This window comes from Polyodon spathula, chromosome 6, assembly GCF_017654505.1.
Source record: "Polyodon spathula isolate WHYD16114869_AA chromosome 6, ASM1765450v1, whole genome shotgun sequence".
NCBI lineage: Eukaryota > Metazoa > Chordata > Actinopteri > Acipenseriformes > Polyodontidae > Polyodon > Polyodon spathula.
Window position 1 is genome coordinate 74,953,180 of NC_054539.1, and position 25,556 is coordinate 74,978,735.

At 37.5% G+C, this 25,556-nt stretch overlaps 1 protein-coding gene across 6 annotated transcripts in view; it reads right to left on the bottom strand.

Moving 5' to 3' along the window:
- The window catches only part of ralgapa2 (Ral GTPase activating protein catalytic subunit alpha 2), a 153,009-nt gene that overhangs the window by 112,277 nt on the left and 15,176 nt on the right, over positions 1–25,556 (bottom strand). For all 6 annotated transcript variants that reach the window (XM_041253769.1, XM_041253770.1, XM_041253772.1 and 3 more), the window contains exons 2-8: positions 23,658–23,768; positions 18,860–18,909; positions 10,720–10,777; positions 7,962–8,005; positions 6,864–7,044; positions 6,579–6,694; positions 5,636–5,774 (exon numbers count right to left, since the gene is read on the bottom strand). In XM_041253769.1, the coding sequence (XP_041109703.1) occupies positions 5,636–5,774; positions 6,579–6,694; positions 6,864–7,044; positions 7,962–8,005; positions 10,720–10,777; positions 18,860–18,909; positions 23,658–23,768 (699 nt within the window). The remainder of the gene's footprint in view (positions 1–5,635; positions 5,775–6,578; positions 6,695–6,863; positions 7,045–7,961; positions 8,006–10,719; positions 10,778–18,859; positions 18,910–23,657; positions 23,769–25,556) is intronic.

Below are 25,556 nucleotides of genomic sequence, written 5' to 3' on the forward strand. Positions count from 1 at the left end.
AGAAGCGATACCTTTTATTGGACTAACTAAATAATAATTATTCACAAGCTTTCAAGACCTCAAAGGTCTCTTCTTCGGGTGAAAGTAGGAAAGAGAGATTGAAGTTTACATTCAAAGGTTGCATCAGAACTTTAACAAAAATAACCCATTTTGAATCACTACAATTTAGAATTACATTTGTGTTACATTTATCACGACATACGCTCCAAAATCTCATCTATTCAGAACGGCTATTAATAAGCACCAGCATTTATTATCCACTGATCCGTCTCTAAAGACACAGTTCAAAGATCCACCTCCGGTAGTTTTTAAACGAGGCCCAAATATACAGGATAAATTGGTACATGCAAGAAAAAAATTAAAATAAATCAGAAACAAACTCTGTTAAGTGCAATACCTAATGGTAACTAGAAATGTGGCAACTGTGCTCAGTGTAATAATACCATAAAAACTTTTTGTAGTCACTCTTTAATGGCAAGAGATTCCCAACAAAATAAATAATTACCTGCACTTCAACTTATGTTATTTATATGATACGATGCCCCTGTGGTTTGGCATGTATAGGAAAAACAACACACATGCTCAAAGAATGAGTGAAGATAAAAGCTCTATAGGTAGAAATGATCGGGATTACCCCAAAGCTCTCCACTTTAACAATCATAGCCACAACATTCCTGCACTGAGACTTTATACAATTGAACAATGAAAACCCCAATAACAGGAGGAAATGTAGCTGAATTAGTAAAGAGGAGAGGAGTTTACTGGATCTGCATCTTAAAACTTTAAAACCTAAAGGCCTGAACAAGGACTCTGACCTGTGATCTATGCTATAACAACTCTGTGATACAAGTAATGTGATTGGACTTGCCAGCATCATTTTGACTGCATTGCGGACATTTGATTGTCATAACGACTTTTTTTATATTATGAATTGCCTATTTAGGAGGGTTTCAACGAGTATTTGTAATGTCTGTACTTAGATTTATTGAACAGTTTTCTTTATATATTAGTAATTCCACAAGTGTTGCATTAGTTAAGTTGTGAAGCTTTTGTGACATTTAAACATGTTATATTTAATATTATATGATATAGTATGTATAATGTTACGACTCATGGTCTATATATGCCGTCTAATAGGTGTAATTATATTTAATAGTATGAAATTTGATAGCTCTTAGATAATTGATATCAGGTTGAAGAATATTCAATTGAACTGATTGATTGCAAATTGGTTTCAAGTGTGCTCACTTTTACAATGGGTTGACATTTCCAAGATGATTATGCTCTGACGAACGTCTGACGACCGAAACGAAAGCTCCTTTCTGTTTTATTTTTTTTAAACAATAAAGTGAGATTTTCCATAATGCAATGTGCGGGATTTTTCTATTACTTCTAATAAACATAGATATCAAACACATTTACAGAAAATGTGAACAAAAATACAAATCAAAGAATCAAAAGTTTTGCATATGAAACACTGTCAAAATGAAAACTTGACAAAAAGTTAGTATGGGGTATGACCTCCCTAAGCATTAACACAGACCTGGCAGCGTAGATGCACAGACCCAATCAGGCTCTGGATAGACTGCTGTGGGATGTTCCGCCACTCTCTCTGTGTAGCTGCAGCCAACTGGCGAGGTCGTCTCCTGTGGATGGCAGTGGTGATTTGGTGCCACAGATGTTCTATTGTACTCAGGTCAGGTGAAAAAGCTGGCCATGGCAAGAATAGGACATTGTTTTCCTGAAGTCGTGTGATCTTGCATTGTCCTCCAGATTGGCTTGCAGGAATGGAAAAACTGTTGCCTCAAGGACTTCGTCAATGTATCGCTGAGCAGTAAGGTTGCCCTCAAACTGCACCAAAGGCATTCTTGTGTTAAAGGAGATTCCTCCCCACATCATCACACTTCCACTACCCCACCAGTTGGCTTGTACAATGCAAGTGTCAGCATAACACTCACCATGACGTCTCCATACATTTTCTTCCTTCAGGTCTGTCAAGGTCAAAACGGCATTCACCTGTGAATGAAACACTGCACCACTCTCTCTGCCGCAACCTCAGATGTTCCCCGGCCCCACAGAAGATGGCGATTTCATCTCTCAGCTGTCAATCATGTTACCCCTGAACGGCCTCCGTGCATGCAAATCATTTTCATGCAGACAGCGAGCTACAGTCATTCTGCTGATGCGCAGGTTATTTCTTTCTAGAATTTCTCGTGCTGTAGCCACTGCAGTCTGAAAACGATTACGCAGATGGATCAGTCGGATGGGACAGTCCTGGGCCGGTGTGGTGACCCTCTGCCTTCCAGAACGTGGCCTGTCCCTCACAGAGCTGGTTTCCTGGTTTCTCTGAACTAGTCTGCTGATTGCTAAAGCAGAACATCTCATTCTCCGGGCAACTTCTCTCACAGACGGGCCGCCTTCAAATCATGTCGATAGCAACCAGACAATCTTCATTACTCAAGCGGGGCATGGTCGTATCTTTTGCTGTTCTTGCATTAATTAAAATCATGTCTTTTCAAATCGATATTTATACAGATTTTTAATCAGCTCATTTTGGCAATTTTAACTCAATGCAAATACCAAACACTGAGCACCTGGTGTTTTTATGAAATGACATAACTTGAACAAGTAACAATACTACTCAAACAATCAACAAGCCTATCTGCTCATTGGCTCCCGAGTCACGCATCCAGTAAAGGTACTCCACATGGAGTGCAGGCTGCGCCCTACAGCCTGGAAGTCGCTGGTTCGAGTCCAGGTTATTCCACTGCCGGCCATGGACCGGAGTTCCCAGGGGGTGGTGCACAATTGGTCGATTGCCGCTCGGAGTGGGGAGGGCTTAGACCAGGCGTCTGCAGGACAGGCTACAGCTTTAAAATCTCTTAGTGATACAAGTTGCCGTTCTGAAGCACTAAAAAGCCTTCTCGATAATTTTGAACCAGTCATCGCTGCTGCTTTGGCCGACATTTCCGAAAATTATGCTCCCCAGGGCGGTCAAGCCAACGGTATAATGATGCTCGATGGGGCAACCAAGCCAATAGTATAGTGCCTTCTGAAGCAACTTTGCAGTCCTCCAACCTCAACTATGCTTCTATTAAGGACATGGCTTGCGCTACTATGGAAATGACAGTGTCAATGAGAACTAAAAACATTTTCTTCTAGTTGTGGAGGTATGCAAGAGGCATCTGCGCTCAGAATAACTACCAAGGCAGTTGCCATTTTTGGATAAAACTGCAAATTAAATTAAATAAAAATCTAAGGAGAACTATATGGAAGCACTGATGGTGCTAAACAGCATCCTGACAAAATCTTCTAAAAGCATCAAGTCTCATTTAGATTTCATTTGCGAAAACTATGGCATTTGTAAGGAGGAATTGGCAGCAGAGCTGTCTGTATTCAGTAAGATGCTTAAAAAAGAAAGTAAGATGGACAACTTGACTGGAGTTTTTTAAGGAGCAAAACCTTGGTAACAGCTTGAGTAACATGGATAGCCTCTTTCGACTCTTCCTTATCCGTGAGCACTGCATCGTGTGAAAGGAACTTTTCCTGTCTTTGACGTCTTAAAAACTACTTGTGAAACACTACCGGACAGGAACGCGTTTCTGGATGAGCAGTGCTAGATATTGAGCGGGACATTCACGTTAATTTGGACCAAGTGGACAGCTTTGATGTTTCATGCAGGTTGAGCGGACAGCATCTTCCTGTTCATTAACTAGGTAAGATGGCTGCTAATGTTAGGCCTGTGTTAGATGCTTACACAGACATCAAAAACACGGCAATGTTTTGCCCCACAGGCACCTGCTCTGTAGTCCTTCAGGATGTAGCCCGTACTGCTGACTGTATACCCAGTACTCTCTTTACTTTTTAGCTTTGGCCTGTGATAAATAAAACTGTTGTGTAATCGTGATGTTTCTAAAACCGTCAGTAAACCTGAGTGATATGGTTTATACTTGTACATTCAGAAGTAACACATAAAACATCCAAGATTATGAAGTACCACCTTGATATCATTTCTATTTTTTTTTTTTTTTTTTTGCCCCCACCCCCCACCCCACTTTGGTTTATTTCGAAACATTTGCCAAATCCTGATAAAACGAGTGAGGGTAGTTTTGAGACATAGGACTGGGTGTAGGACAGTGCGAGTTTCTAACCCTTAAATTGATATGATGACGCCCTGCAAGAGGCACGTATTATAACAAGTCGGTCACACTTCCTTGTGTAGTATCACTAACACTTTTCACTCTCAAACTTCCCAGCACTAACTGCGATTGCCTTAATGGCAGGAAGCTGTAGTGGAGTTCAGCGAAGTTTAACCAAGTGCAACTTGTTTGATTGGCCTAGCTATTAAACACTGCCATTGTTTGATTTGTTTCCCGTTTCATTCTGCACTAATCTTATTTTAATCCATACCAGCATTCATCATTAATACATCATCGCATATAAAATAATTTCTTATTGATCCCTGCTGCAAATTAATCCTATATTTATTTATATTCAGCTTATATACAAACGAACAAACCAAAAACATACCACAATGAAATATGGACAGGATGAACTTAGTGTTATGTCTACCATAACAGAATGCACGGTTCGTTGGGAATCAGGATCAAATCCGTCACGCAGAACACACTTTTCTTGTTTTTAAAAATATTACTCAAACTAAAGTAGTGAAAGCCCATTTTTACAAATTACATTTGTGTGGAGTTGAGAATCGTACATTAAATAATGTAGATTACACACCAGGAAACCCATGTATTGGCAGAGTGCTGCAAAATCATCATTTTACATGAGCCTGCATGCCCAGGAGCTGTTCTTGCTTACATGTGTTAGCCGAGCCATTTGGTAAAATGCAATTTCTGCTTGCAGCTTTTTCCTGCTTGCCTTGCTATAATAGTTCTGTATTAAAGTTCAAGTTACAGAATGCGCGGATTTGAACCAAGATCCCCAGATTCTGTGGCTGCACAGACACCACTGCGACTAAGACTACAAGCATAACAATGCTTCTGTGCTCTCGTCTATACATTTTCTGCCTCTCTACGTTGTCAGTGTTATGTTTGTATGATTCCTTTTATTAGAGCAAGTTTTCTTAAGGGGAACAATTTGTTTGAGCGACGACATTTAAATAAGGTAAGTATCTTCTCTGCAAATGTCCCCAGGAGCTTTTGCACCCCCCCCCTTGTTTTTGGTTTGCTCCAGATGAGCAAAGATGAGCAGATTGGCTTGCCCCCTAGATTGCGCTTTCATTGTTGTCTCACTTACCAAAACATGTTCAGTTGATTAATCTCAATTATTATTACCACTATTTCACAAAAGTACAGAAGTAATAAATGTTTTTCCAAAAAGTATTCTGTTATAATTCTTCGTTTTAAAATTCCAGGGAAAAAAAAAATTAATTCCCATGGAAAAAAAAAAATTAAGACAAAAGGTTCCCATTTTAATCAAGAGTTTTTTGTTTTGTTTTGTTTTTTTAACAGCCGTCCAAGAACAACACTCAATATAGAAACAAGATCTTAAAGACTCCACAAATAATACTCCAGACTTCAGACAGCAGCTAATTGTGAATGTTTCTGTTTACCTAAATCCAGGAAGGCAGTAACAATAGGTGACCTCTGTTCTACACTACAGAACTACTCACCCAGCAGCGGCTTGTACACGTTGGTGAGCTTTGTAAAGGACGGAAACAAATGAGGAAGGTAGTACTTCTTAAAGAGCGTGAAGAGAAACCTGAAGCCAGTGTCTTTATTTTCTCTGTTCCTCCATTCTAAGCTTGAAGCCTTTATAGAAAAACAAAGAAAAGCGTTTAAGAGCAATTTGATATGGGCACATTTTACACAACGAAAAAAGTTGTATCAGAAGGCTGATGGGATTTGTTAAAGCCTATGGAGTTTTGATATGGAAGTCGTCTTGGCTGATATATTATTCTTGTTCAGATTCACTCTATCATTTTCTGTTTCAGTCATCATGCCTTGGTAACATTTAGAGAATCCCTGTCACCTCAAAAGAGCTCTCTGAATCATGTCTAAAACTGAAGTACAGTAACAGAACCTGAAGAACTCTCTCTGGATCATGTCTAACCTTGAAGTATAGTAACAGAACCTGCAGAACTCTCTCTGGATCACGTCTAACCCTTGAAGTACAGTAACAGAACCTGCAGAACTCTCTCTGGATCACGTCTAACCTTGAAGTACAGTAACAGGACTGCCCCCTGCATAACTCTACCTCTAAAGGGCATTAGAAATACTGTACATCAGTAAGAAACACTAGCCATACCACATACACAAGGGGCACAGGTTAATGGTTATAATCTGGTGTACAACATGTACTTAGAGCTTAGACATGCTCAACACTGTAGATATTTAGTGTTAGTTGTAATTTACAAAGAACTACATGGATTATAGTCTGTAAAGGTAAGAACAAACTTTAAATTGTAACTATAATGCAAGCTGGGTGAGAATTAGAACAGTAAACTGATCTGGTTTGCAATCACAATGTAGCTTTCCTGGAAGATCAGCTTATATAATGTATCTTCACACAGTAAGCTCAGTGTAAAAGTTCCTTCTTCATTCCTTACTTCTTACCTGGATAACCATGTCCTTCAGAACAATTTGTAGAAAATAGCACGTCTGGTCTTCAGCTATCTTTTCACCTGCCACTGCTGGCACTAGAGGCGTGATTTCTTCAGGAACAACCTTGGCTTCAAGGGGACAGAATGAAATGGACATTAACCAGCCAGCCGACTGCACTGCACATAGCTAAATGTATGCAGACATTAACTAATGTATACAGTACAGTGTCCAGATAATGTATCTATACATTACACTAGCAACCAAGCACTACCACAGTTGTACTGCATGGTAACTCACCATCCGGAGTGTTACTGTAGGAGCTGGTAATAATAGTATCCAGCGTGCAGGGACCCCTTGAGGAAGTCACTGTTGGAAATCCAGGCACGAGGCAAGCAAAGATTAAAAACTGTTCTTCCAAGCAATTTGACTGCAGTGCTTGAATCCATTGTAAAAACAGTCGGATTCCTTCACATCTTATCTATGTTAAAAAGACCAAAAAAAACCAAAATCAATATATATATTTATTTTTATTTTTTTTTTAAATCAAAGTATCATTTAAATCAGAGTACAAGAAGGTCAAAGTTGAAAAGCTTTGTACACATTCCTTTATATTTCACTCTTGTCATGTATTTGTTTTTCTAATGTAGTGCATGTCTTAGCAGTAATACATTTCCCTAATTGATATGCCTTGTCTCAACATTATAAAGATTATCAAGGCAAGAACCTATTTTGCTACAGCAAGTTCAATTAAAACCATTTTCACAAGTTTAAAATATCCTAATAAAAAACACAGCGATTCACACATTACTATACCAGACGCAGCTGTACCATTGTTTTCTATAAAACAGATGTACCATGCATACAACTATGGCTCTTGATGCGCTCGCGCAGCTTCTTTTAAGCGCCCAAACAAAAAACTACTAGAAAAAAAACAATAACTATCCTTAAAAACAGGATATCTTTGGCAAATCATATTTCTAAAACCTTCTTTTTTCCCCTTCAACAGAACTAATTAAACTTCATTAAGGTCGATGTGATCAATGAAATTTGTGGATTAGACAGAAATTCCTAAATATATTTACAAAATATAGTGATACAAGATAAAGCTGTAGTCTATACATTTTTTAACACCCTTTGTGCATCTTTTGGCAAACTGAGTTAATTAATAACAACTGTCTTTCGTTGCATGTGACGTCAGTAGTATAGCTCGGCTCTGCAGTGGAAAAACAACCCAGGCTCCCCTTAACAGCACCGCGAGGGTACGGTATGGCCCCACAGAGGCTCGGATGTACAGTGGACAAGAGGCAAATGACACTCAATGACACCTATTTTGAAAACACTGCTTACTGATGAATCGTTTCACACTCATTTGCATAGAGATACAAAAAGCTCTACCTTGATTGAGTTTCCAGTGTGCAAAAGTTTCTTCAAAATAGAACCTGAAATGCAAGAAGTCTTGGTTAATTTTTGAAAAATGAAATATTGAAAATATTTTACTGGGGGCAATACAACATGTATGAAAATGCTATAATTCAAATAATAGATTACTGTACAGTCACCATAAGACCATTCAGCAAATAGAGCTCTACAGGTGATTATGACAGGTAGGTTTTCACAAAGTAGTACGATGCATTTGTGGCCAATCGTATAAGGGAGTATTAGCTTTAAACTTTATTCCTGTTCCGTTTTTCTGAATCCTTAGTTAGCAGTGTCTTTCAAACTTGTCACATTCAAAAGCAGTACAAAAACCTATTAAATACATTTTAAAAACTTACAATACTCCATTATTAGGTTCAGAATAATCCTCAGTGAACCTAAAAAACATCTAATGATCACCTTCTAATACATGCTTTAACTGACAAGTGGGGTTTAGGATTTCTAAAACTGAGATGATCTTGTTTTTTTGGGGTTGGAAGTATGTGGTTTGTGATGTAATCTCTCAAGTGTATTATCTTGATTGCGCAGTGGATTTCCTTTTTTTCACTTACAAACAAAAGAATAAAAAAGTGTGAGCTTGACAGCACTACTTTCATCAGGTTAGTGAAAATGATACTGTCAATAAAACAAATGTAGCCTGTACAACCTTGAATGATTATATGTGACGTAAGTAATATGTAAACAATTTAATTGATACGGTGAGATGGCCTTTAAGTGGCTACAGAGGCATAGCTACTCTACTGCTAACAGCGCAATAAGTACTAATGTCTTTACATGTCAAACATCAAGAAGCAGAGTAATCCCAGTCTCCATGTCTTTAATAACAGTGCAAAGCTGCAGCCAGCCCCTCAAGAGAGTTCAGCACATGATCTGTCTGATGCAACCATAACATCTGCTACCTGTGACTTGCTCAAGTATTATACAGTGCGCAGCTTGATAAACGTGGTTAATCTACAACAACACTGTTTTGTGTTAGTTTTGTACAAACTTAATCATGCAAATTTAATTAATACTGTCCTGTACACATATTTTTATTAAAGCCCAACATAGCAACCCTCACATTATGCATGGCATGCTGATTACACAGCGGAGACAGCACCACGAGGCAACCAAAAAGAAGAGCGAAGCCTATTAATGTAGCTATTGACCATTTACACCGTTCAAACGTTCCAGGCAGCGTTTGACTGTTTGTATAGTTTGTCTACTACTTTAGCCTGTGGTAAATAAAATCCAACCTGTTGATCTTTATTTGACTTTGGCGTTTTTTTCTCAGCATGTGGACCTAGGGGCTTGTGACTCGTGACCTATTGGAGATCGACGCTCCGGTTACTTCTGTTTTAGCACATTAAGAAAATATAGGCTGCCAATAGATGGATAATAAATAATAAATAATTGGTACACATTTGTACAAGCTCATCTTCACAATCTTGTGTCCAATATTCCGCCATCTTGTATAACAAGTCACATGACAAGCCCAGTCACTTACACCCGCTTCACCTTTGGTTGACACCCTCATGACTAAATCGGTCTCAGTCTTGGTCGGCAACCACTGCACACAGACAGACTGATTACATCTGAACAAAACTGCGACTGAAAAAGATTCAACATGTTCAATCTTTAAATCTGAACATATCCCGCACACTGCTACGATTCATCCAGACTGTGTACGGCCAGTCGAGATGAGTCAGGACGGCTTGAATCGGGCTGTGTGCGACGGGCTTAATGTTTATGGCACACAATGCACTGTCCAGACTAGAATGTCCAGAGTTTTGCATGCCATGCAAACTGCATGCACACCTTTTAGATTTGCCTGCGCTTGTTTCATCACTGTCCTTCCAAATCTTCCATCTCTTTTTAGAACACAAGGCAGCAGATGTTCTCACTGGTTTATTCCACACAATAAAAAATGAGTTTTGACACAGCTGTACAGAATTTTTGGAGAACACCTTGAAAGCAATGCTGAGAAGAATTAGCTTACACGAACTCCTAGGCTACTCATGCTAATTTCCATTTGTTGGCTAATTCTGAAGATGGTTACAGCCTAAACCAAAAAGATTTTCAGCGTGGAATAAATCTGAACTTGCTCCTGAACACAGAATGCAGCTTTTTTATTTACATTAAAACATCAGACAACCTTATTATGAATTTATTATATTCTGCCTAATAAAAGCGATATAAAGTGTTTTATCATTTTAGTCATATCTCTACTAAATGTAATACAGCCAATGAATTTTAATTTAGTGTGAGGAACTGTAGTTTGATCAGCAACACAGAATACTAGTTTAAAGTGCCTTATTTACTTAGAGACAAATGACTGGGACACGATAGCCTACTTATTCTTAAGAGGTTTTACTTTAAGTTATTTACAGTTTTCAAAATGTTTTAGGTAAGTGAAGAAACCTTTTTTTGTATTATTTTTCCAAACTCTAGATGTGTAATAATCATTAGTAACAACATTGGAAGCTTACTTATGCAAAGTCCTGTGAACTGTGGACATGAATCCAATAACATACGTTTGCTGTATGTCTTTGTGTCCTATGCCAAAATACAGGCTATTTACTTCAGTTATTAAGGCAACCAGCCAGGTCTTGTTGTGCCCTCCTTAATCCCTATGAGAATGTATTACCTGTATGGGTTTTAGACATAACACATGTTTCAACGGTGTACAAAAAACAACACACTTATTTTGCAGGAAAAATAATTTAAAATACCTTACCTATACTGTGGAATTGCCATCTATAGTATATTCTTTCTGGCAGAAGTTGAAGAATTTTCTGCAAAAGAAAAAGCAAACAAACATATATTATTTGATTATTTATAGCAGCAATGTCTGTCATGCTACTGAGTTACAGTACATATGCAACAGGGACAACGGCTCAGTGCTAACAGCTATTAAAATGCCTGGGATGACTGATCCTGAATTCTTCAATTCCCACTGAAGAATCACCCTTGAACACAAATAGACTCTGGATATATTTTCTATAGGGATGCATCTAAAGAAAACTAAAAGCACCGAGAGGTATGTCCTGTTACTTGTTTTTTAGGTTTACTTGTTCTGGGCTGGCTCTTTCTATGTACTCTTACTGTATATATTACGTCGTACATGTTTCTGTAAATACTTGAAAATGAAAACACACATGTTACAACATACAAAACAAAACATGAGGAGTATCAAAGCAATGTTCAAGAAAAGTGAAAACTGTCTCTAAATCTTGGATTCCTCAAAACAGCCATCCTTTGCCTTAATAACAGCCTCACAAACACGAGGCATTCGATAAACAAGTTTCAGCAGGAAATCACCGGACATGTCTTCCCAGCTCTTCTGCAGCAATTCCCAGAGATGTAGGGCACTTGTGGGTAGCTTTGCTTTGACTCTTCTGTCCAGTTTGTCCCATACAAGTTCTATGGGATTGAGGTCTGGAGACTGGGCAGGCCAGGTCATTAGATTGAGTTGTCCTTCACTTTCCTTCTTCGCCAGATAGTTCTTGCACAACTTTGAGGTGTGTTTGGGATCATTATCTTGCTGAAGAATGAAGGACTGCCCAACTAGCCATAATCCTGATGGAATGGCATGCCTCTGAAGTATGCTATGATAGCCATGCTGGTTGAGCTTGCCATGGACTTGGTAAAGATCACCAACTCTGTCACCAGCAAAGCAACCCCAGACCATGACACTGCGTCCTCCATGCTTGACAGTGGGAACCACACATGCAGAACTCATGCGCTCACCCTCTTTGCGTCTTACAATACTCAGCAGTTGGACCCAAATATTTCAGATTTTGACTCATCGGTCCATAAGACCGACTTCCACTCCTCAAACGTCCAGTTTCTGTGTTTTTTGGCCCAGGCAAGTCTCTTCCTCTCACTCTGCACTCTTAACAATGGTTTCTCTGCAGCAATTCTTCCAGTTAGGCCAGCTTCACGCAATCTCCTCTGAACAGTTCATGCTGAAACATCTGTACTTCTAGTAGCATTTAGCTGAGCTTGTATTTCAGGGGCAGTTAATTGCCAGTTTCGCAGACTTGTGACTCGAATGAACTTGTTCTCTGATTCTGAGGTCACTCTTGGCCTGCCTTACCTTGTTCGGTCCACGAGTGCCAGTTTCTTCAAATCGTTTGATGGTCTTGGCCATAGCAGTTACAGACACTTGCAAAGTTCTTGCGATTTGTCTTAAAGATTGACCTTCATTTCTTAAAATAATTACAAACGGTCTTATTTGATTAACAGAGCGTATTTTGCCATTTTCTGCTCCCTTACATTCAGGAATGACAAACTTGTACCTATGCTACCTATATTTATAGTAATCACGGGCCCTCACCTGTTAACAATAATTGGTGACAAAAGGTTAATTAGGTAACATGCTAGTTAACTCAGAGAACATCTAACAAAAACACTTTTATACTTAGGCCAGTGTTCTAACACTGTGTTATACACATTTCAGACCTTTAACTGACTTGGGCTTCAGACTGAAATCCCCTTGCTTTGGGTGACCATTTCATTGAAATTGACAAGATTTACATTTTCATTTAAAAATTAAATATTTGAATGCAATTCACTTATGATTATCAGCTTATATAAGAACACGTATCATATAATGAAATATTAAGTGTTTATAGACAAGTTTATACAGTTAAAAGCACAGATAAATCATGAAAAACCTGGTTTCAAGCAGGTGTACTCAAACTTTTGACTTTTGAATATATATATAAAATTTGATTATATTAATATATTATATATATAATATATATTATATATATATATATATATATATATATATATATATATATATATATATATATATATATATATTCATTTTTGGAGAAACATGAAAAATATAATTGTTCAGATATAATGCTTCCATTTCATTACACTAGTATATTAAATACTGCAACAGGTGTCTTTTTTTTGGTCAAATGCTGGTTCAGGTTACTCAGTCAGAATTTGCTTCTACTTGTCTTTTTATGCAACAAATAGTGTGAGTGTGGTGTGTGCGAGTTTAAGCCCTCTCATTGACACCTCAGTCAGCCTGGCTGTGAATCACAGTCAAGTCTCTAGGAGTGCCTGCCCTTTTAATAGCAGACTATACTGGAAGAAACCCTCCTTGCTTAAATCGCCTAGATTTTTACTGGAAAAAAAACATACACATTTAAAAAGTCAGAGTATTATTTTTTCGTTTATTAGTTTTTTTTATTAAGCCAGCACCTTACTTTAATACCCATCAATAATCTCTCCTGTCTTCAGAGTGATTCTCAAACATGAAACAGTCCCAGACTAGAAGAATCCCTGCTGTGTGTAACAATGGTATTCACTGGCTGATACAATATGCAATGCCGACTGTCTTGCCAAAGTTAAACACACATTTGTTTAAAGCATTGTATCCTGCTTGGCATTCAGATTCGGTATTACAACACAAAATCCTTCCAGTGCCTGACAATTCTTTGAAGATGCCTTATCCACACTTAGCGTTCCAACCACAGTATGTTCATGACTGAGAATAGTTATATACAAGGGCCAACATTGTAACACACTTTAGTGTTCCATTTGACTCACTGTGCACCATAAGCCCTTTATTTATTTACTTCAGCAAAAAAGAAGCTCTCTACAAAAATGTCTAAATTTCTGCCATCCCACAGCAGTACAGTAACCTACAATGCACAAACTTGCTTGGTGTACGATGTCAAACCCTAACCAATACTTCAAGCACAGTACAAAGGACACTGCTGGAAATGAAAAGATATTCATATGACAGAGGACAGGAGACACTTACGAGGTGCCATCCTGATTTCAAAGAACACTGTTGTATGGGAGCTTACTTTACATGCTTCTGCTACTGTTACATGCACGTACAGTACATTCACTCCCACACAGTGATTTTGCCACCTTTTTATATATATATATATATATATATATATATATATATATATATATATATATATATATATATATATATATAAAAAAAACTAAAATCAAAATATAGCTGCCCTGAACCTCGGAAGCTGTCTGTCCCCCACAGTACAAAGCCTTGGTATACTTCTTGATAACAACCTGTCCTTTGATGCCCACATCTCCAAGGTCAAATCTTCCTTCTACTGTCTTCGAAACATCTCCAAAGTCCATCCCTACCTTTCCCTCTCGGATGCGGAGATACTTTGTCATGCATTTGTCTCCTCTCGACTCGACTACTGCAACTCTCTATATGGTGGTCTCCCGGCACGCAACATAAACCAACTGCAGCTAGTTCAGAATACTGCCGACAGGATCCTTACGTAACAAATGTGATCACATCACCCCTCGACCTGCCCAGCTGCACTGGCTACCTCTAAAGTTATTTTCAAAACTCTCCTGCTCACTTACAATGCCCTTCATCACACAGGTCCCGAGTACCTCCTCAACCTGCTGACTCTCAATGTCCCTGCCCGCAAGCCGAGGTCCTCCGACTCTGGCCTGCTTGTTATCCCCAAGCAAATGTGCACCACGCTTGGAGAACGCTCATTTAGCTTCATGGCTCCGACTCTTTGGAACTGTCACCCAGCTTTGGTGCGTGACGCTCCCACGGTCACTCGCTTTAAATCAACTCTCAAGACCCACCTGTTGAGTCTTGCTTTCCATGCTCTCGAAGCCTGATATCTGCTATTAGCTGCTGTGTTGCTGCTACTATTTCATGTATTATGTTACTATCATGTATTATGCACTTTCCACTGTCTTTAATGTACTGTTTCATGTATTATGCTAGTAGCATTTACTATCATAAAAGTTGTTATTAACCGACCATTGTTATTAAACGAAAAGCCACATTTTCAAGTGTACGTATATGGAAAGACTATTATAGTTGTAGAAACAGCGCACTGAAATACACAACTTGGTTCATTACAGAGTTAAAAAATAAACATGAAAAACACCAAATATCAGAACAAACAACTGTTCACTAGCACTACAAGGACAAAAAACAAAAAAGCACAGTACTGTATTGTATACATAGTACTAGCAGTATCCTCAGAAACAGTAAACCAAGTTGGTATGCAGGCTTACATTTAATACACAAGCATCATTTCAAAAGTAGTTGTCCAATGTTTGTTTTTTACGATTCGCCACCTGCAGCAGTAAATCACTCTCAATTTTGCGTACAGCTTGGTAGCCAATTTCAAAGCCATGATTCTGGCTTACCCTGCAGAAAGTGTCCACAGCATGCAAATGTCCTTGATGTGAAGGTTCTTCGGGTTCGCTGTCTGATACAGTACTCTCTTCTGGTTCTTTCACCTGTCATGCTTGTCAGCTCTGACTGCCTCCAAGCGTTCTGCATCAGTGAGCTCACCTGCCGTCTCCTCCTGACTGACAGACGACGATGGTGTCAAACTCCTTTGCTGTCAGACTGTCTGGTACATAGTGCTTCCAGAATCCAAACTTTATTGGCTATAGAAAGGTCTACACGTTTTGAAGCCATGATGACACATGACAATCAGACTCAATAAATGTACAGCTGCATTATGAAAACTGATAAACAGACGCTGTGATGCATGCGCATGATGTATTCATCTGCGTGGCGTAGCCATAGAAATTGTAAAAAAAAGTTGTCATTAAGTGGCAGACAGTTGCTAAGATTTGAAATCTATTAGCATTAAAGTCAATAGGATAGGACTGGTTCCCGAGAAATGTTGTTAATAACCGAAAGTTGTCTTTATCAGGATATATATATATATATATATATATATATATATATATATATATATATATATATATATATATATATATATATATATATATATAAAATTTACAGTTTTTCTCTGCTTATCTTATTTCTGTTGTGATAAACAATAGAAAGACATACTGTACTTTTACACAGTGTTGCAGAACACAAAGAGATTTAACCTGATCAGCTCGGCAGCAAATAGACCATACTGGCTAAATAAGGCTGTCCTATTGAAGTAATAGTACAGCATGCAGTGGAGAACTTTGGAATTTTTTACATTGCAAGGGTCAAATAAGAAGGGGCCAACTCAAAGCAGTTTTTTGTTGTTTTTTTTGTTAATTATTAATGGCTAAAATGCTGTAGCAAATAGAAAAATTCAGCGCTAAACAAAATTCAGCAAGAGTCCACATATTTTTTAACCTTACATTATGCTACTGGAAAACACAGAAGCCAAACACAGGTTATTACTTATTTGCATCTCAAATTAATTCACTAGCATGTACTAAATGAATAAACCCTTTCATGATTGAAAGTGACTCCCAAATCAAAACAAATCCTGGTTTATTTTAAGGAATAACTTAAGTGCTAAACATTTAATAGATTACCCTAACTATTTAAATAAGATGCCTACATTTCATTTATTACAAATAAGTTACATAGTAACAAAGGCCGACCCTATCCTGCACCCCTACACAGCTGGCCGTTTTTTAACCAAAATAATGCACACCTGTCTGTTAACAGGGGCGGGGTGGGGTGGGACAAAGCACTTTGGGCAAAGGCCTTGATAGATCTGTCCCAAAAAATGGAAAGAAAACCAAGAAAGAAAATCTAATGGAACGTCTAATGAAGTGAGGTTTCAGTTAATCTACAGAACATGTATTAGCACACACTGTGGTGCAGGGAGACAGAAGCTACTGCAATTCACTTATTTGTACGGAAAAATAATGCAGTGGTGCTTTACAGTGGAATTTACTGTTGAACAATCCATGAACATGGAAGCATGCAAATCATTGTTTTCTTTGGCACCTGCAGTTGTTTGTTATGTGAACATCACCAGAGCTGGCTGATGCTGAGAAAGGATTGTAGCAAAATACAGAGATACATACAAAGGCGGTATTATGCTGAAATCCTGGTGTGAACATACAAGGTCCATAAGCTACATTGCTGATAAAACACTAAAGAAGTGTTCTCCAATCCAGCTTCTAACTAATGCATTACACCAGCAGCAAACCCAGAATCCCGCTTCGCTCATGCAGACAGGTTATTACAAACTGAAATATTTACCACACATCTATCCAGTGCCATGTTTCACTGCACTATTACAGCACAGTCGTTTTAAAACAGCACGTCTTCATTCCCTATTCATTGAGCAATCTTATTTTTAAATAATTCACTCACAGGGCAATATATTCACAACAATGCATTAAATTACATTTAGTTACAGTACACAGTATAGGCTAACTACAGTATGTTGTCATATTAACAGGGCAACCTGAGTGAAGCACAGACTGCACCAGGAAGAATAGTCTTCACTTCAGTGATATAAACTTAAATGATACCAGAAACAGAACAACATCCAACACAATGATGGTTAGGCGCTGTGATAAAAAGCTCTTGACACCCAGCAACTTATTATCCTTGAAAATCTCATTCGAGTCAAACAAAGAGGATAAGCAATGAGATTTCACCTAGTCTTGTAGATGTTAAAAAGCCTTCACAGATGCACTTATGTTTTGTTTAAATGTTTCCTGGCAAATAATGATTAGGAATTAGGAATAGGAACCAGAAGAAATTCATTAGCAATGACAATCACGAGATATTCACAGGTCAACATTAAAAAGAAGAAACAATGGGAACGAGGAATCATAAATGAGAAACAAAAATCTGCAAAGGGTACAAGGATGAAATGTTGAGATGTTAAAACACATTTTCAAAAGGCAAGCAGTTCTTTTTTTTTATCAAAACAATACAAAACATCTGAGCAGCTCTTTCCAAACATACAAACACATCCACAAGCTATTGTTGTCTACCCATCTCAATTACAAAAGCACCGCCGCTAACAGCTCAACAAAGTAAAAAAAGACTGCAGAAAACAATGAGATAACTGCATGCAGACCAGGCTATTACTGACTGTTCGTACGCACCTTTCGCATACAAATGCAGCTACTGAGCCACCCCAGAGACATTCAATTTTTTTTTTTAAATACCCAGTCATTCTCACAGCACGAAACTACGCGATCTATGGCGGTATAATACCATCATAACCCTTTCGTACAGCCAAAACTATCCTGTGAGTACAGCTTTCAAACCGGTCAGTCAACAGAAACAATTTCATTGCAATGGCGATTCGCCCATAAATGACAGCATCACACACTGTCCTTTCTATTTGTGAATTCACCTCCTCGTTAGCAAGTAAAGTGAATAATTCCTTAACGCATTCCAGACTGCACCTACTACCTTGTTCTTGATCAGGTATTGTATCTGAAAAAAATGAAAGCCTGTAACACCGACGACAAAAATAGCTCTCCTTATAAAGGAAACACAAAATTCTCCTGTCAGGACACTGCACTCTGATTGGCTGAAATTAAATATTAAATAACTCACAATTTAAAATTTGGTTGCAGTTATCCAATACTGTAGACACTACTGTATAACAACAGTCTGCAGTCTGCAGTTCCAATCTAGTGATTTGAATTCAACTCATACCTGCCATCATCTGTACCTTTAACAACTTATTTTATCTTCCCAATTACGACCACCTTTGGGTCACTAAAAAGATTTTGCGGAAACGTGATTTGCAGCTTTATTCTGTCTTACTGTATATTCAAAGTTCTTAATTAACGACTTAGTGCAGAGTGGTTAGAAAGCATGTTTGAATTAGTTCTTATTGGTTTATAACTAAAGCACTGGTACTTAAATGCATTTTTATGAGGTGGACATGGAGTCTGCTTTTTAATGCATTCATAAAACCTGTAATCATACATTTAAAAATGCATATAACACAACATATATTTAATATTTCAGCTTTTAGAAAGCACAGTGGGCAAGTTCAAAGGCACATTTCAGAGAGGTATAAATCCTTTGTTTCAAATACGACTCATGTGTGTAGTATTTGTATCTGGATTACATAACCAGGAATGCATATATTTCAGCTTGCAGTTCAACTTACTTCAAAAAGAAAGAGAATAGAGTCCAGCTCCTCCCTTTGTGATTTATTCCCTGCAAAACAAATGTAAACAAGAGTCAGCAGAGCCCACTCAATGCAAACACATTTGATTTTTCCACAGCCATCCATCCTCTGTTATAGTTTTAGCTGTGACAGACCTGCCACATCAACAAGCCAAACCCTCCTGCTACTACTACTGCACTAGATGGCCAACAGTTTTGCATCACCCAAAAGAATGATGACATTTTGCTTCATAAATGTCAAATGAAACCTGCTGAATAATGTTACGTTAACATATTGAATGATGTAGCATTTTGTAGTTATCCATACACAACAAAAAAAAATTAAAAAGTTGACATTTCGAAACCCAACATGAAATGCTGTACTAATATTATGGCTTGCAGTTGACTTTCGCGATACCATTTAGTAGTTTCTTTGATTGCATGATGTTAAATAAAAACTCTATACTATGTTCATATAGTCAAGTGAACAGATTAAACACACTGTTGCACATCAATTGTTGCTGATTTTATACTGCATCATCTTGTTCAAATCTACCTTTGAATCTGTAAATACTTCTGATAATGATGTACTGCACAAACTCCAAAACCTTGTTTCAAGTCAAGCACTGACCTTGACTGCCAGTATTTGCAACAACTCCTATAATTTTCAAATTCATGGAGTAATGTGTAATCCTCTTTATCCTTGATAGTTCTTAAAATAACAGGGGGTCCGTGTGGTTCAAATGTGCTCATTATCTAGACTATACCCACAGTAAGGCTAAGCACAGTTTTAGACAGCATGGAAAGAACTCTGCGCGTCACTCACAGAAGACCGACAGCACAGCAAATGGCACATGTTTCTGCCTTTACTCTGTTTTTGGAATATGTACAACTACACCCAGTACCAGTGCTTGCATCAGCTTGTACTTGCAGTATTCTACTACTGCTCTTAATTAGAACTACTTCCTGTATCCGGTACCTGATAGGCATCCGTATTCCGGTTTGCTGTAATTGCTCTTATTTGAAATCGTTCTCATCCACTTATCGTACTTATACTTGTATAAGCAAATACTTTTACCATAAGTTTAACTGCTCTCAGTCGAACTCGCTCTAAAACATGATTACTTACTGTAATCTTTATTTTGCTCTTATTTGAATTTGATCTTATTTTCTACTGATTTTACTGTACCTTTCAACTGCTCTTATCTGTAATGTGGTATTCTGTAATCGGATACTTTGTAACAATTGTAAGCCACCCTGGATAAGGGCGTCTAAGAAATAAATCAATCAATAAATCAGTAAATAATACAGTAACTCCTGGCCGCCTCACCACTAATGAACGATATTGGTGACATTTAAAAAGGTAAGGTGACTTGTTCATACAGGTTTCAGAAAAAATTTAAAAGCTTTACAGAAATAATAATAAGTTTGGTTTTAAAAATATTTATTGCAAAATTTACCAAAGTGGTCAAGCAGTAGCAGCTAGGAACATAAATGAAGCCACCACTCACGAAGGTTGATGCTCACAAAGAACATTTTCAGTACACAGGTCATTTAGACAGGATGATAAATGTGATTTCAAGCTCAATACTTGCTTTTTGAGGGACAGTTTAGCGTAAATGTCTTTGGCTTACTCTTAAGAGCTTTTCATGTTTCTCACCACAAACAAAATGACCATTTTAAGAGTAACTTGTATTGCCGTGTATATATCACCAACAACCGTGCACTGATATTAACCTCTGATTATCCTGACAAATAACCGAACATAATGGTCAAAAGCAAAACTAGCAAATAAAATGTAAAGGTGAGCTACAGCACTGTAACTGTTTGCATTCACTAGGCTATACCCATTATTTGAGCTTTGGGGCTACACAGAGTAATCTATGGGAAATAAAAATCAGTGAAATCTAATCATCCAAAGTTAAAATTACAATAAAATGTACCTTTTTTATGTACATACATTACAGAAACTGAACAAAAACTTGAATCAACATGAACGAGTCATGCCAAAGCTTAATTGATACTGTATGTTTCTTAAACCAGGAGGAACGATCAATTGTGTGACAAAAATACAATCTATACAACCGACAATGTATTGTTAAACTTAATGGTTTATTTATTTATGTTAAACTGAAAAGTAAGGTGATATCTATTGGCTTCCCTTTATTTACTGAAATATTTGGTCCCAGGGGAACAATAGGCTCACTTATAATAATAATAATAATAATAATAATAATAATAATAATAATAATAATAATCAACTCTCAAGATGAATGCAACACAAGTACTTTCTGAATAAGGTTATCACACTCAAATAATAGTTGATGCCAGTATCTTGGTCTGAAATCTTAGAACAATCAATAGTTGCTCTTAAAACAGCCTGAAATGTCTTCAAAAAACTGAATACTGTATGCATTTGTTTTGCCTTCTCGGTACAGAAAATTGCAATATTCATGAACATTTGTGCAACAAAAGATGATGACATTTCCAACACTACTTACTCAGAGACATGTTCAGTGTCAATTTAGAGTAAGAAACACAGTAATCTGTATATCTGTTGCATAATTCAGATAATCGATTTTGAGCAAAATGATCACTGCAGTTTTAAAAAGGTCAACCCTATCCAATTACGTCAGTCACAATATTATATTTTGATTGATTCTAGATCAGGACCTCATCTTTCAGGTTCAGTATAGATACAATCTTCTATATTAACATGTTTTATCCCTTATAAAATATATTTTTTTCATTGTTTTTTTGCAGTTTTACCATGCTTCCCCATGGTTATACTATGCATTTACCACCTTTAACATACCTCACTATTCTTTACAACGCTTACCTATGTTTTACGCTGTTTTCACTATGCTTTATTACACTTTGCTATGCTTTTACTAAAGTAATCTTTTATAACGGACAACATAGCCATAAAAGTTGACACCTAATATCTCCATGAAAAATAGTTGCTTTACATTTTAACTGGGGAAGTGAAGTAAAATTACTTCACACAGCCGTGTCATGAACCTGCGCTCCCCTAACTGCATGGCTCGCCCTGCACTCCAAGCGGCTGTGCTTTTACCAGGGGAGCTACTCAGAGACGCGTAACGTTGGCTGGGTTAACAGCAGCTAAATGAGGGACAGTGAATTATTTTTAGAATCTCCCTCCCTCATACTGAGTTCCTAAAATGTACACAAACTGGAAATATTGATGAGCTTTTCCAATAAATAAACAGGGCTGTCAATTAATCGACGATAACATCTTTCATTAAAGCGTTAATTTCTTAGAAATTAACTTTTTTTAACAATCATTAATTGTTATTAATGATTAATGATTAATTATAAACAACCCAAAGCACACAGCCAAAGCTACACTGCAGTGGCTAAGGAACAAAAAGGTAAACGTCCTTGAGTGGCCCAGTCAGAGCCCCGACTTAAATCCATTCGAAAATTTGTAGCATGACTTGAAGATTGCTGTCCATCCACACTCCCCAAGGAACCTGACAGAGCTTGAACAGTTTTGTAAAGAAAAATGGTCAAACACTGCCCAATCCAGGTGTGCAAAGTTGGTAGTGACTTATCCCAATGGACTCACAGCTGTAATTGCTGCCAAAGGTGCTTCCATCAAGTATTAACTCAGGGGGGTGGAGACTTATCCAATTATGATCTTTCAGTTTTGTATTTTTAATATATAACTTTTTTCCCCTTAACAGTGTGGAGTATGGTGTGTGGAAAAAAATCCTCATTTAAATGCATGAAACTCTAAGCGACTGACACAACAAAATGTGGAAAAGGTTCAAGGGGTGTAGACTTTCTATAGGCACTGTATGTGTGTGTGTGTGTGTGTGTGTGTGTGTGTGTGTGTGTGTGTGTATATATATATATATATATATATATATATATATATATATATATATATATATATATACACACACACACACACACACACACACTCACACATATATACACACCAAAATTAAGGACAATATAACAATTAATTAATGTTTTGTTTTATTTAGACAATTTTAAGTTGTTAATAAAAAGAGAATACTTTTTATGTTTCTGTATAATTTTGTGTAAATAAATATAAACCTTTAAAGAAGGGGCAACTATATTAATACATAAATAGGACAACAGGTTTTTTTAATGCTGGGTTATTTTTTGGAGGAGGAGAATAGCAGCAATAATAATAAAACAAACGTGCGATGGATGCAGTAATTATATCAATTAAATATGTGATTAAAATGAAGATTTGCAAAAATTAAATCAGGAGATTAATCGCTTGACAGCCCTAAGATAGACAGATAGATAGATAGATAGATGGACAGATAGATAGATAGATAGATAGCTAGATAGACAGACAGATAGCTAGATAGATATAGGGTGGTTATAAAGTAAGTTTACCACATCAATGATATGGTGCGTTGATGTGGTACACTTACGTTCTAATTACCCTGTATACTTATGGAGGCCCAGGTTAAGAAGCTTTGATACTGTATGACCTTTTTATAATGATGTTAGGTGCAGTACTATACCAGGAAAGAAATAAGGGTTGTTTCATTTAAGACTAACAATAATACCAGGAAAGAAATAAGGGCCGTTTCAATTAAGACTGTAACGATAATACCAGGAGAGAAATAAGACTATAACAGTAATCATCTTGGTGTGATGCAGCAACATCGAGGAGGTTGATTGGTTGACCAAAGTACTATTGTCTGGATTCCAAAGCATTTCCAAATTGTCTTGAGCACACTTTGTCCTTTTTAGTAAAACAGAAAATAACAACTGAGGAATAAAGTTCTTACCTTTTTGCTTTAAGCTACTTTCCAGTGTAATAAAATTTTCATAGAAGATAAAATAAATTTGAGAGCAGTTTGTTTCAAAGAATGTCTTTAGTTCTCCCCCATCCAGGATATCTGCAACAAGAAAATGAAAGTTCACTGAAAAAGTGGGTTGTTTTTTGTTTGTGTACCTGCAGATGTAGGGAAAAAATGTATCACATTATTTACATAAATAACGTATTTTAACAGTAAATTGCCTTGAAATCCCACTGAAGCCTAATGCAATGCACTTTGAGTCGAGCGCTCATGCATTGATCACTGTGTATGGTATACATTGGCCTGCAGTATCCATGAACATTCTACACAGGACATCATGTGCAACTAATAACCGTGCAGAGCTCACCCGTGTGCATTGCCAGAGCTCAATGGAAAACAAGATGAATAGTAATAACTGAAAAACATGATAGAGCTGCAGTCCTGGGGTATTGTAGAAGACCAATGAGAAAGTTAACCTTAACACACTGTAAACAGAGCTGTGTGAAGTGCTGAGAGGAAGCAGACCCAGCAGCTTACACTGACTGAAATAAAGTACCGGTGCACTTAACAATGGCATGGACGCATCCGTTCCATCAAACCAAAGGAACGACCACTGAGCACGTGTATATAGAAGAGTCTACTTTAATAACAGTCGCTCTGGTTCACTTCCGCACAGCTACAAACACAAGAAAACATGGCTGCAGAAAACAGGCCTGACAAAATGTCAGACAAGGTCATTCCTCAATAGCATTTTTTTTTTGCATTTGTTTACACTAGCTAAAATCCACTGTACCTACTGTACCTTATTAAAACGGCTTGCCAGCCGAGCTGCCTGTCAAAGCAGAAACCAGTCTGTGCCTCTGGGTACTGTGAGAGCATGAACTCCTCATCTGTAACAGATGAGGATTAAGGGGACAGCTGTTTCTCCATTTGTAGAATCGGGGGCAGTAAATCCTCTTATACGAAAGATTTTGTAACTGAAACAAGCTATTTTTACCCGCTCATTAAAAGGATGGTAGAATCATGAGCTTAGTGGTCCAATGACTAGAGAAAGGGGCTTGATACCCAGTTCAGTCCCAGCTCAGCCACTCACTCACTCACTGTGACTCTGCAGCAGCAGTTGCTGATGATGATGTTCACCCCTTGTCTCACTAAGTCGCTTTGGACAAAAGTGTCAGCTAAATGACAATGACAATAATAATAATAATAAAAATAATAATAATAATAATAATAATAATAATAATAATAATAATAATAATAATAATAATAATAATAATAATAATTTGCCACTGTTTAGATCATTAATATAGGCACATCTGCCACTGCTATTCTGTGGGTGCTACTGTACTTTACAACAAGTTCTTTACATTATACTGAAAAACATGAAATACTGCTAACGGCTTTGTTCACAATATTTGTCATTTTTTTAGTAGTAGAGACACAGATGCAATGCCTGTCACAAAAGGTAAGGTCTGTCACATTGAAACATCAGGTTGCAGAATGTCACATTACAAGATATTGCCACTTGGGGTTCAACTTCAAGAGAGACTTTAAAGCAGTGGTGCACAACTCTGGCCATGGAGGACCGGTGTCCCTCCTGGTTTTTGTTCTAACCATACCCTAAATTGGTTAATTGGACCAATTAAGCTTCTAATAAGGTCCAATAAAATACTTTAGAGTGTAGCTGGAATAAAAACCTGCAGGGACACTGGCCCTTCAGGACCAAGTTGTGCACCACTGCTTTAAAGCAACGGTCATGTGTCATGACTAATGAAAGGAATTTTGTGCAAGTATAATTTATCCAGCTATACATTAGCAAAACAGTTTAGCAGTCTAGTGTAATTGCAATGTTGTGCCCAGCAATAAATATCTAGCCATCAAAAATCT